The sequence below is a fragment of the Mustela putorius genome, unplaced genomic scaffold, assembly GCF_011764305.1.
Source record: "Mustela putorius furo isolate JIRA1106 unplaced genomic scaffold, ASM1176430v1.1 tig00000145_pilon_pilon_pilon, whole genome shotgun sequence".
Lineage (NCBI taxonomy): Eukaryota > Metazoa > Chordata > Mammalia > Carnivora > Mustelidae > Mustela > Mustela putorius.
In genome coordinates, this window is record NW_025421294.1 from 14,379,236 (window position 1) to 14,392,192 (window position 12,957).

At 37.9% G+C, this 12,957-nt stretch overlaps 1 protein-coding gene across 2 annotated transcripts in view; it reads right to left on the reverse strand.

Moving 5' to 3' along the window:
- Window positions 1-12,957, reverse strand: part of SPINK5 (serine peptidase inhibitor Kazal type 5) — a 79,455-nt gene that overhangs the window by 25,113 nt on the left and 41,385 nt on the right. For both annotated transcript variants that reach the window (XM_045075326.1, XM_004744661.3), the window contains 7 exons: window positions 11,526-11,607; window positions 11,072-11,199; window positions 8,936-8,984; window positions 6,450-6,577; window positions 4,368-4,461; window positions 1,686-1,813; window positions 1,015-1,081 (listed from right to left, as the gene is read on the reverse strand). In XM_045075326.1, the coding sequence (XP_044931261.1) occupies window positions 1,015-1,081; window positions 1,686-1,813; window positions 4,368-4,461; window positions 6,450-6,577; window positions 8,936-8,984; window positions 11,072-11,199; window positions 11,526-11,607 (676 nt within the window). The remainder of the gene's footprint in view (window positions 1-1,014; window positions 1,082-1,685; window positions 1,814-4,367; window positions 4,462-6,449; window positions 6,578-8,935; window positions 8,985-11,071; window positions 11,200-11,525; window positions 11,608-12,957) is intronic.

The window sequence follows — 12,957 nt, forward strand, 5'->3', positions numbered from 1 at the left end:
CAAGAGCCATGGATATTTTCATATAAATTACTTTGTTGGGTTCCTTCCAAGAGATTTCTAGTAAAACAGGTACAGAAAATGACCTCTGGGTATTTTTCTTCCTGGCAGTTGTTTCCATTCAATTCCTACCAAACATGGATGACTTAATAAGAAGTTTCCTTTTCTTTTCCCTTGAGATTTAGTCCCCAAATCCAGACTGAATCTACACCCACACATAAGAAAGAATCCCTTAATAACCTGGCTTATTTGAGAACTGGCCACTCATCTTTGATGGGAGCAAGCAAATGACCACAAACCTGAAAAAAAATCTACTTGGAATCAACCTTTTTGAAACCAAGAAAATATTATTCCAGATTATTCTAATGTGCCTGATGTATTATTTTTATTTTCCCCAAAATGCTGGCACCAGAAATAATTAAAGTGAGGAACACAACTGATGTGACCCAATGTGGTCATCCAACCGACATAGTGGGCTAGGAATAATGCTAGGTTTGGTGTCTGGAGATCTAAGTTTGAACTCCTTTGTTTCCATTTTTCAACTACGAGAACTTGAAAATATGAACATGTGGAATCTGACGTCAATGGTGCCACTGCAATTTCTTCCTTCTCTCTGGATTTCAAATCTTCATTTAAAAATTCAGGAATGAGTTAAAACCAATGTTTGCAAACTATGACCTATAAGCAAAATCTGACCCACCACCTAGTTTTGTAAATAAAGTCTCTTTGGAACACATCTATGCCCATTTACCTGCATATTACCTACAGCTGCTTTATGCTGTGACAGCAGAGTTGGAACAGAGACTGAATGGCCACGATCTAAAATGTCTACTCTGGTCCTTGAAGAAAATTCTATCAATTCCTGGACTAGATGACCCTTGAGTTCTCTTACTTTGGTTTTCAGTAATTCTATGTTTTTGTTTTGTTTTGTTTTGTTTGTTTGTTTGTTTGTTTGTTTTTAACAGAAACTGCAAAACCTCATCCTTCACTATGGTAATAACCTTCCAGGATAACTACCTTTTTAGCTTCTCTCTTAGCTTTTGTTCTGGATTCAGCTTCTTCTTTTTCTTGTGCTTCTTGCTGGCTGTAGGAGGGGGAGAAGGGAGAATCATTCCTGGCACCCAGTACCTATTATCCTAATGGGAAAATCTCGCTAGACAGAAATATCCTATTATTTCCATACTCTACCAACTGAGCATGGGAGTAGGAAGGTAAATGCCCAGCTCTCCATATTGTTTTTTGTTTTTAATGTTGCTTAAAGAATAAGACACATGCATCACAGGAAACCAGCCAACAAATTTTTAGCACTACATTCTTCTGGAAATATAAAGATCTTGTCCTTCTTCTCAGAAAGCAAGGAGGACGCTTGAAAATATTTACTAGATCTTAGCAAACGTTCAATTTGGTAGCACCTAATGATCACATCTTTGGATTATTCATGGTAGTATGTACGCAGAGAACAGGTATCCCAGTCCTCGGATGCCATTAACTCTGGAGGAATCTGCTGTGAGCACATGGTCCAAGAACACTTTAGAACACTGAGAATACCTCAGTGTAAATGCTTCAAGTCCATGCAAAGATAGCTTCCAGATCTACTTACTAGAGAAAACCTTAGGTGTGACCACTGTTGCCTGCCCCAGGCCTATCTTTCTCCCACACTCAGCAGCAGTGGATGTGGCTCTACTCACAAGAAGGCTTCACACATGGAGCACGTGTTGCCATGTATTTTCCCATCTGGGCCTTCAATGGGGTCATTCTCTCTAGTGCAGGGGAGTCGTCCGTTTCTCACATAGTTACGGTATTCACTGCACAACTCCTACCAAATGAGGGTGGATTTAAGAATTGGGTAACTAAATACTGGAGAACTCCTCCACATTACCCCTTTGAAAACTGTGACAGAATGCTCCCAAATAGTGGATACATCAAAACAGTGATGTAGAAGGTCAATGTTACCAAGATACTTAACAGGGGTCTAGGTCACACATTATCTGGAAAATAAGATTATGTTACTGATCTCATTAGAAAACCTTCAATTCAACTCAAATATTATTCTGGGCTAGGTACTGTGAGACAGATGAAGAATCATCTATTGTTCCTTTCATAAAAAATTTGTGATCGGCAGAACAGTATTTCTTACCCCCAAAATTTGTCCAAGCCCTAATATTCAAATCCTGTGAAAATATTACCTTACAGGGCAAAAGGGACTTTGTGAATATAATCAAGTTAAGAATGCTGAGATGGGGAGATTCTCCTGGATTATCCTAGTGTCCCCAATGTAAATGCAGGGGTCAGTTCCTACAATTGGAAGAGTGAGACAGGAGAGACTGAAAGGAGTTAACTGCAGAGGAACAGTCAGAGACATGATGCTGTTGGCTTTGAAGATGATGGAAGGGGTCTAGGAGGTAAGGAGCACGATGGCTTCTAGAAGTGAGAGAAAGCAAAGAGACAAATTCTCCTCTATAGATTCCAGAAAGAAGCACAGCCCTACCAACGCTTTGACTTAGTTCACTGAGACCGAGGTCGGACTTTTAATGTAAAAACCAAAGATGATAAGTTTGGGTTGCTGTAGGCCACCAGATTTGTGGTAATCTGTTAGAGCAACCGCAAAAACCAAATACAGAGTATTTAGAGCCTTTGGAGAAAGTGCACAGAAGCATCTGTAGTTAGAATAAAACAAATGATATAATTGAGAAATTAAAAAAAATTGCTGGCATAATAGATGACAGAGCTAATAAGTATATTGTTTAAATGGGGAAAATCTTTGCAGAGAAGCTAATACTTATTCTGAAACATGAAAAATAGCCAGAATTTTGACAGAAGAAAAGGATAGTCCTGTCTGAGTATGAAGGGGCCATACAGAAAGTAAAGTTCATTTCATGTATAATCCTGAAGACTTATACATGTATAAGTTTCCTAGGACTTCACAAAAAAAATGTACATAATAATATTTTATAAGTGAAGAAAATAATACACAAACTATTTGCCTTACTGGGAGGGAGACACAGCCAGTATTTGAGCCCTGGCAGTGTGAGTCCAGAGTTCAGGTTTTTAACCGTATGTGACTGAGTCCATAAGATGGACTACCTTGAGTTAATGCTTGGCATGTCCAAGAAGCAACAAGGTGGCCACTGTGACAATGGGTAGAAAGTAGGAAATGAGGTCTGAGAGGTAGCAGAGGGCAGATCATGCAAGGCCTTGTAAACCTAGTAAACCACCTTCTAGTGGCCTGGTTCTTACTTGGAGTGAGATGAATAGCCACTGGGTGGCATAAGCTGCCTTCTGTTTTTAAATAATTACTTTGGTTTCTGAGTTGAGGGTAGATTGTTGGGAACAAAGGTGAGAGCAGGGAGAACAGTAAGAAATCAGGTCTTCCAAATTATAAAAGGATAGAGGAGAGGAGAAATGAAGAGCTGACCGTACCCTTTAGGACTCTTACAAATGGTGACAGGGTGCAAAATCTAAGGTATATCATGGACATTATAGCCAGAACTTGTGGACCAATTGCTAGCTCTCAAATTATTAACTATATGTATTTTCTAACTTCTTATCTGAGCCTCTGAGTCCTCATCTATAAAATACAGACAACAATACATACATTAATGGTTACTACAAAGATCAGTCCTAAAATTGCTATACTATATGGCATATAGCAGCAACTAAATAATTAACAGCCATCACCATCATCATCATCATATGAGAATGGAAACCCAAGGCTCAAAAATACCATTAAGCAATTTCCCCCAAATCTCACAGAAAATTAACTGGGATTAAAATTTAGGGCTTGTCATAAGATACTCTTAATCTCACAAAACAAACTGAGGGTTGCAGGGGGGAGGGGGGTCTGAGGAGGGTGGTGGGGTTATGGACATTGGGGAGGATATGTGCTATGGTGAGTGCTGTGCAGTGTGTAAACCTGGCGATTCACAGACCTGTACCATTGGGGCTAATAATACATTATATGTTTATTAAAAAATAAAAAATTGTTTTAAAAACAGGGTTTGTTTTTGTTTTGCTTATTTAGAACTAACCATCCCTACATAAAAAGATAACAGAGAAAAATCTGAAATCTGCCTCTATTGGTTTGTATTCAGACAACAAGACAGCCATCTGTATGCACTTCTTTTTTTGGGATAATACTATTCACATGGTCAGTGGAAAAAATGATGACTGACCTCTTCTCAAATGCACAAGCAACTAAATCATACTTGGTGTGAATGGGAAGAAGGGATCTTGTTATATACAAGGATCCAAATACATGATCTCATTCTGTGAAGTCACTAAGGACACTGGAATGAGGAGGTGGGTGGGAGTTGGGAGGCTTGTCTAGGGGAATGGAATATTTATGTGATTCTAATATCTAAAACAGCTACCTGTGCTGCTTCTCTTTTCACTTTCTCAGGCTTTGCTTTGTCCTTTCCTTCCTTGCCATTATTTTTCTTCTCTTTTTCTTCTTCTTCAAGTTTGCTGCAATTAAAAACAAAGAAGATACAAGCTAAGTACAATTTCCCATTTCTATGATAACGCATTTTAAAAAGGGATGAGGACCTTTCAGACATGGTCAGATTCACTCTTCAGTAAAAATTTATCCAGTCTAAGAAATGCTATCATTATCACTGTGCCCAATAATGCAGATAATAAGCAAAATAATAATAAAATATAATCCGCTTTAAAAAAAAAAACCTAGCATGATCTTTTATCAATATGAGATCCTCAAGTAGTCCTGATTCCATCAGTCTTATCCCATCAGTGACTTCAATGATCTGAAAGAGGCCACAGCTACCTTGATTTTTAAAAATTGTGCAACTTTCCCTATGTAAATAACAACCATATCGGTGATGAAAGCCAGAGGTGATGCCAAGTCAGATGATGAGCCCATAGTCAAAATAAACTGTGTTTCACTATGAAATTAAAATTTTAGATATTATTTTAAGGTAATAAATATTTAAGTTGAAGTTCAAGTTATAGAATAATTATCCAAATCCAAAAAGATTCAATAATTAATATGTTAGGTTGATCATGAGCCTAAGCTTCTGGCTTTCTTGCCACTTTCTATTGATACACAGCTTATCAAAGCTGGAAAATCTGATCACATTCCCAACTAGTCATCACCACAGCATGGACAAATGGATCAAGCGAGAAAAGAGTCTTGATTTCCTGAATGTCAGGCTACTGTGTAGTCTACTGTGTAGACTGGCCTAGTCTGTCATCTCTCCTTTAAGGAACTATGTGCATATACCTGAAATTGGACAAGGACATGTGAAAGTTAAGGGACAAAATTAACCTTGCACCTTTTCTTTTTTCTTTTTAATTTATTTTTTATTTATTTTCAGCATAACAGTACTATTTTTGCACCACACCCAGTGCTCCATGCAATCCATGCCCTCTATAATACCCACCACCTGGTACCCCAACCTCCCACCCCCCGCCCCTTCAAAACCCTCAGGTTGTTTTTCAGAGTCCATAGTCTCTCATGGTTCACCTCCCCTCCCAATTTCCCCCAACTCCCTTCTCCTCTCTAACTCCCCATGTCCTCCATGCTATTTGTTATGCTCCACAAATAAGTGAAACCATATGATAATTGACTCTCTCTGCTTGACTTATTTCACTCAGCATAATCTCTTCCAGTCCCATCCATGTTGCTACAAAAGTTGGGTATTCGTCCTTTCTGATGGAGGCATAATACTCCATAGTGTATATGGACCACATTTTCCTTATCCATTAAACAGATATTATTTAAATATTTTCCTCAACATTTACCTTAGGATTAGGAGTCTATGAAGGAGGAGAACCTGAGGAGGGAATAATCCATTTCTCCTGTACTGTCTCACCCAATGGAGCTTTGGTCTCACTCACCAAAAAAATGGCCTAAAAGTCCCTGGACTTGGCTCACAAGAAGATATTTCAGTAAACATCTATTGTATGGGCTTGTCTCTTAGAGGCTTTATTCTCTATACTAAACCACTTATCAAAGTGTTTACTTCAGCTATACACAGTAATGTTCCTGAAAGGATAAATGCAATCCATTCAATTTCTCATTTGGGTTATTTTAACACCTCTTTCCTACTGGCTTCCTAACTTCTGTCCAACTGGTTTTCCCTTAGCCAATAGCTGAATATATTCACAGAATCATAAAATGTCAGGAGAGAGAGAGAGACAAAGATATCACTGCATCCAGATCATGAAACTTCTGCTCTGTTATGAATGATGATTATCAAGTGTTCAAAATATAAATTAAGACTTGCCCATGGCTTAACTAGAGGATAGACAGATAACTGGATGGAGAATCACACTGTCACTGTGATCCATTATTACTTCATGTCTTGTCCATGTGCTTTTAAACTTACACTGCATACACACCACGGTATATATTCTACACATTTCTGGGGAAACTGAGACTCAGACATGATCGATGACGAAGAGATTCAGTGGGACAGATGAGGGTAGGTACTCACAATAGGCTTGCACACATGGCACACTTGTTTCCATGCATTTTGCCATCGGGGCCGCGGACAGGGTCATTCTCCCTGGTGCATATAAGCACTCCATTCCTCACTTGGTTCCGAAATTCACTGCAGAGCTCCTGGAAAATATTTTCTCAGAATGACTCTCTGCCTTTCCTGTACCTTTGTCTCTTCTGAGGAATAAATGATACAGAATAGAAGAAAAACAAAAATGGATGACAGGGAGCAGTAAATTGATAAGTATTTACAAAGCTTCCATCGTGGACTCAGAACTGTACTTGCACTAGAGTGGATCTGGAAAAAGTTGTCGTCATCATTCTCCCAAGACTGCTTACACTCTAGGTACAGAAAAAGGCTGACAAAATTGGCAGAGAACAATACACATGTTTGTGTTATGTTACATATAACACTCTCTGAAAGCTATGAAAGATCAAAGGGGCAAGAGTTCAATGGACCAAGAGGAGGAGGCTCTTGAAAGTTTCCAGAAACTTCCTGGAAGAATACTGCTAAGCCTTCATGAGAATGAAGGGCATCTTGCCATTTGCAACTACTTGGGTGAAACCAGAGGACACTGCTATGTGAAATAAATGAGACAGAAAAAAAATATATAGTGCGACCTTACTCGTATGTGGAATCTGAAAAGGCTGACCTCAAAGAAACAGAAAGTAGAGTGGTATTTGCCAAGGGCTGGGAGGGTGGGGGAAATAGGGAGTCACTGGTCAAATGGTGGACATTTTCAGTTATAAGATAAATTACGTTCTGGAGATCTGCTTTAGAACATGGTAATTATAGTTAGCAATACAACAGTATACTATGCAGTAGAACTGAAAGTTGCTAAGAGAGTAGATCTTAAATGTTCTCACCACAAAAAAGAAATGTATTTATGTCATAAAGTGATATGATGGAAGTTTTAGGTAATGCTATAAGAGTATCATTTTATAATATATGAGTGGACCAAATCAAGATAATATACACAATGTTAAACGTTTACAATGTCATATGTCAATTATATCTCAATAAAGCTAGAAAAGCTAAAATGAGAAGAATGAGCAAAAAAAGGTAGGTCTTGATTTGTCTTTAGAAGGCTGAGAAAGAAAAAAAGACATGCACAAACTAAAAAATAAAGATATATTTGAAATAAAGATATGGAGGAGGGGGCAAGTGTGAGTCCTTGGAGAAACTGACACCTTCCTGGGAGCTCCTTGATAAAGTAGAGGGATAGGGGATGCAGATTTCAAAGAGGAGAGGTACAATAGGAGCAGAGGGAAGAAGAAAAGTGTTAAGACTGACTGGAGACCCTGCAATTGCACTCCTGGGTATTTACCCCAAAGATACAGATGTAATGAAAAGAAGGGGCATTTGTACCCCAATGTTTATAGCAGCAATGGCCACGGTCGCCAAACTATGTTAAGAACCAAGATGCCCTTCAATGGATGAATGGATAAGGAAAATGTGGTCCATATACACTATGGAGTATTATGCCTCCATCAGAAAGGACGAATACCCAACTTTTGTAGCAACATGGATGGGACTGGAAGAGATTATGCTGAGTGAAATAAGTCAAGCAGAGAGAGTCAATTATCATATGGTTTCATTTATTTGTGGGGCATAACAAATAGCATGGAGGACATAGGGAGTTAGAGAGGAGAAGGGAGTTGGGGGAAATTGGGAGGGGAGGTGAACCATGAGAGACTATGGACTCTGAAAAACAATCTGAGGGGTTTGAAGTGGTGGGGGGGTGGGAGGTTGGGGTACCAGGTGGTAGGTATTATAGAGGGCACGGATTGCATGGAGCACTGGGTGTGGTAAAAAAATAATGAATACTGTTATGCTGAAAATAAATAAATTTAATTAAAAAAAAAAAAAAAGACCGACTGGAAAATCTAAGGTGATTTAGCAGCTGATCAGATATTATGGATAAAACAAGTGTTCAATTCTAAATTACCAATAAAAAGATGGCTTCAACTAACAGAAAGAAAGTTCATGAGAAAGTGAGTCAGTTTAAATATGGACTTTTAAACTGTGTCAACTTTCCCCAAATAAATATTGGGCTTATACTCTGCATTTATTAGGTAATAAAATCCATAAAGGTAAATCTTGTTTATGGCCATTATGTAAGAGTAATCCAATATCACATACAGATAGATTTCTTGTGCTACTTGTACAGAAATCTAAGAAAAGCCAAATATGGAGAATACACCCTACAGAGTAAGTTAACCCTTTCCTTCTTATAAAATGAAACTCAAAATTTGAGTTATCATGCAAAAAAATTGGTACTCTACAAACTTCTACTTGAGACCACTTTTTATAGGTGAAAGCTTTTTTGTTGTTATTGTTCATTTCAGAATTGAAATTGAATTGAATTGAATTGCAATTGAAAAGGAAAAGGAAAACCTTTCTGCTAATGAGATACCTAGAATACCTTAAGGAGGAAACAAATGTCAAGGCACAGCATTCACAGTCCTGAGAAAAATTACCTTTGCAGCTTCTCGTTTAGCCTTCGTTCTTGCTCTTTCTTCTTGCTGACTATAAGGATCAGGAGAAGAAAAAGAGAGCAAAAGAATAAATGGGTCTTAATACAGTAGAGTAGATTCTTAACATTTACACATTGATAATCTGTTGCTTTGACAATTCTCAAGCACCACTAAAGATCCACTCACAGCAATTTGTAATTTTATGGGTGATAAACTGAAATGATTCATTTCACCTCAAGAGAACAGTGTACAAGAAAAAGTCCCTTAATGAGAAACCCATTCAGGTCCTCAGCAAGGACACAGCAGTAATACTTTCCTATTGGCTGATTCTTTTGCATCTATAATAGCTCTCGATAAAGTGTAATATCTGGCTTCTAGGAGGCAGTATAGCATGGTGGTTAAGAGGACAGATCCCGGAGCTATAAGAACACAAGAGATGTCTGAACTTCTCTGTGCCTTCCTCATCTTTAAATGTGGAAGAAGGGAGGGACAGGAGGAGGAGTAACCACATTCTTCTCACAGGATTGTTGTGAGCATTAAGTGAATTGATATTATAAAACCACTAGAGAAGTATCTGGTACATAATGAAATGACTGACAAAAGTGATATAAATGATCACAATCATCATCACTGTAATTATTATCAAGAGTGAACCCTCCCAAAAAAGGCATATGATGGAAATGAGGTAAGAGTGATAGCTCTTAACCATTTTTGATAACTAATGGCATTGCAAATCAAGTTTAGCACAACTGGATCTATAATCTAAACAATTTAATCCTGTTAAATATGTAAAAAAGTTTTCATTTTAAGATATAAGAATGTGTAAATAATATGTAAAAATGTTATGGTTCAATCAAGATAAGACTTTTTCATTTATCAAATTAAAACCTTTTTAAAAGGCACAAAGATAGGGTGCCTGGGTGGCTCAGTCAGTTAAGCATTTGACTTCAGCTCAGATTATGATCCCAGGGTCTTGAGATTAGGCCTCAGCAGGGAGTCTGCTTCTCTCTCCCTCTGCCCCTTTTCTGGCTCATGCTCTCTCTCTCAAATGGATAAATAAAATCTTAAAAAAAAAAAAAAGGGTGAAAAGACAGTTTGTATATGGTATGAACGTGTGCAAGAAAAGACCATAGAGGGAAAATGATTCTCAAAAAAGCCAAGAGCCTTTGCTAACATACCCACAAAATATGACATAGTAAATCTTTATTTCTTTTTGGTAAGGAAGTTTTACAGTGATGGGAGAAAATTACTAAAATAGGCCCAAAACTGTGATGTGTCTCATACTTTTTTATATGGAAGGTGATCTAAACTTTATCATGAGTCTAAGTTGACTAAAAGATTTAAGAAGCATTTTCTTTCCATTCTGGGAAATTATCAGAGGACGCAGCAAAGCTAATCACTAGGTGGCAGAATTACTTCCTTGTCACTGAAAGATGAATGTCCAGGTAAAGAAAAACAGACTGAAAGAAGCCTAATTACAGGGAAATACAGAAGTTATAATACAGAAGTTATAAAGGCATTGCTAAATGATTATATTATGTCTACAGCATACAGTGGAAAACATAATTTTCTTCATTTTTTCCCCTGCACTGATATTTCTATCATTCCCAACATCTCTGGGCCTTTATGTTGTTATCTATAACTTAGGATAATGCAAGAAAGACCCACTTCATATGTTTTTGTGAAGCTTAAATGGGATTAGGTATCAAAGCTTTTAGCAAGTATATGCCAATTACATGCATTCAATAAATGTTGGTTATGATGATTCGGTTTTTAGTGCTTTCATGCCCAAACACTAAAGGACCAATCTTCGGGGTTATATATAATGCTCTTCACCAGGGAAGACTGAATCATAAAGCAGTCTTTTCTCTGAATAAAAGATCTTGAGTTACCTTGAAAATATCCTAAAAGAAATAATTACGTTCTCTTTAGATCACAATAATCATTATCTGAGCTCTCCACTTCTTATTTTTGTGTTTTCTTGTGTGTGGGTTTTTTTTTTTTTTAATTTAAGTTCATTCATATATGACACCTAAGAATGACCACTGCCCTGAAGAGAAAAACGCATTATTCACAATTGTTTGAAAACTTCCCTCAGTTCTTTCCCTTTCTCCTTCCGAAGTACTGGGCTCTACTCACAAGAAAGCCTCACACATGGAGCACGTGTTGCCATGCATTTTCCCATCGGGGCCCCTGATGGGGTCGTTCTCTCGTGTGCAGACAAGCTGTCCATTCTTCCTTAATTTGCGGTATTCACTGCACAATTCCTGTGAAATTGAGGAAGGAAGTTTGAGGTTTTGAACACAGGTTGGGTCAAGTTGGAAAGAGCTGAAGTTTAGACTTTTTTTCTTAAGTGGGGGATCGGTAATTGGCTTATTTTAGAATAGTTCTTACCTGGGAAGACATGACTATTTTTAAATGATAAAAGTTACACACCCTTGATCTGGAAATAGTCACACATGCACATGGGTATATGCTCACATATAAACAAATACGAACTGTACAAATGTTTCCTACAGTTTCAGGGGATTTATGAGTTTCATGGATGCTCTCAATGGAGTCCAGGTCCTCTGACTTTTGAAGTTCCCCTCACCTCAAAGGGAGCTGTGTTCTCAGATTCTCTTTTATTTCTTGACTCACTTTCCTTCTTTTTCTTTTCTTCTTCCTCTGTTTGGCTAAAAAAAGAATGATTAAAAAAGACATCAGTAAGGATCATAGAATGTCCAGGTTGAAAGTGACCTCAAATATCACTTAATTATTACAGTTAATACTTATTAAATTCTGGGGCCCCTGGGTGGCTCAGTCAGTTAAGCATCTTCCTTTGGCTCAGGCCATGATCCTGGGGTCCTGGGACCAAGCCCTGCATTGGGCTCCCTGCTCCCTCTCCCTCTCCATCTCACCACCTTCCTCCCCTGCTTGTGCTCTCTTTTTAAAAAAATAAAAACTAACAAACAAACAAAACCCCCAAAAAACAACAACAAAAAAAGCTTACTAAATTCTTACTATGTGCCTGACCTGGCGCTCATTCCATGAAATCTTCCAAACTGTATGTTATAAAACTACTACTATAACCCCATTTACAAATGAGAAAACTGACAGAATGATCAATTTTCCAAGGACAGAGAACTAACAAATGTACACTATAGATTTAAACCCTAATTCAGAGGAAGTTTTTTGATCTTCCACTACTCAAGACTTCTAATACTCAGTAGGTCTGATTACTGTCTAGCTTTTCTTTAATCTGCTAGGAAATTCTCTACTTATATCATCCTTGAAACCCCATAGAGGTCATTCTACCCCTAAGTCCTCAGACTGTTAGGAAGTTGCTCCTGGCATTGAGCCAGACCCCTTCCAGAACTTTCACTCAGTGTTCCCACTTTTATGCACAGAGACAACCAAGAACTAATGTTAATAAAACAAAAGCTACTTGGAAATTTCAAGACCATGACTCCCTCTTTGCTAAATGTACTGAGGCTTAAGAGTCCTTGAAGGACACTGTTTTATTAATTTCTCCTTCTTCTTTTTTTAAAATTTTTATTTATTTTTTAAATTTCTTTTCAGTGTTCCAGAATTTATTGTTTATGCACCACAGTGCATAAACATAAAGTTTATGCACCCAGTGCTCCATGCAATACATGCCCTCCTTAATACCCACCACCAGGCTCACCCAACCTCCAACGCCCTTCCCCTCCAAGACCTTCAGTTAGTTCCTCAGAGTCTCATGGTTTGTCTCCCCCTCCATTTTCCCCCAACTCCCTTCTCCTTTCCATCTCCCCATGTCTTCCATGTTATACATTTCTTCTAAATTTGTTTTTGCTTTCCTGCTGTAGTGGTCCTCTCATAATGGAACACAAAAATGAAGCAGAAAGTTAATCTGAACTCACTGCTTACATTTTCTAGAGTCCCTTCCATAACAACATTTGTCTAGTAGAAGAGAGAGATGTTGAATATATAGTCACACATATCAATTTATAGCTACTGACCATGTTTAGTGCTATGAAGCAAAGTCCTGATTACCATGAAGG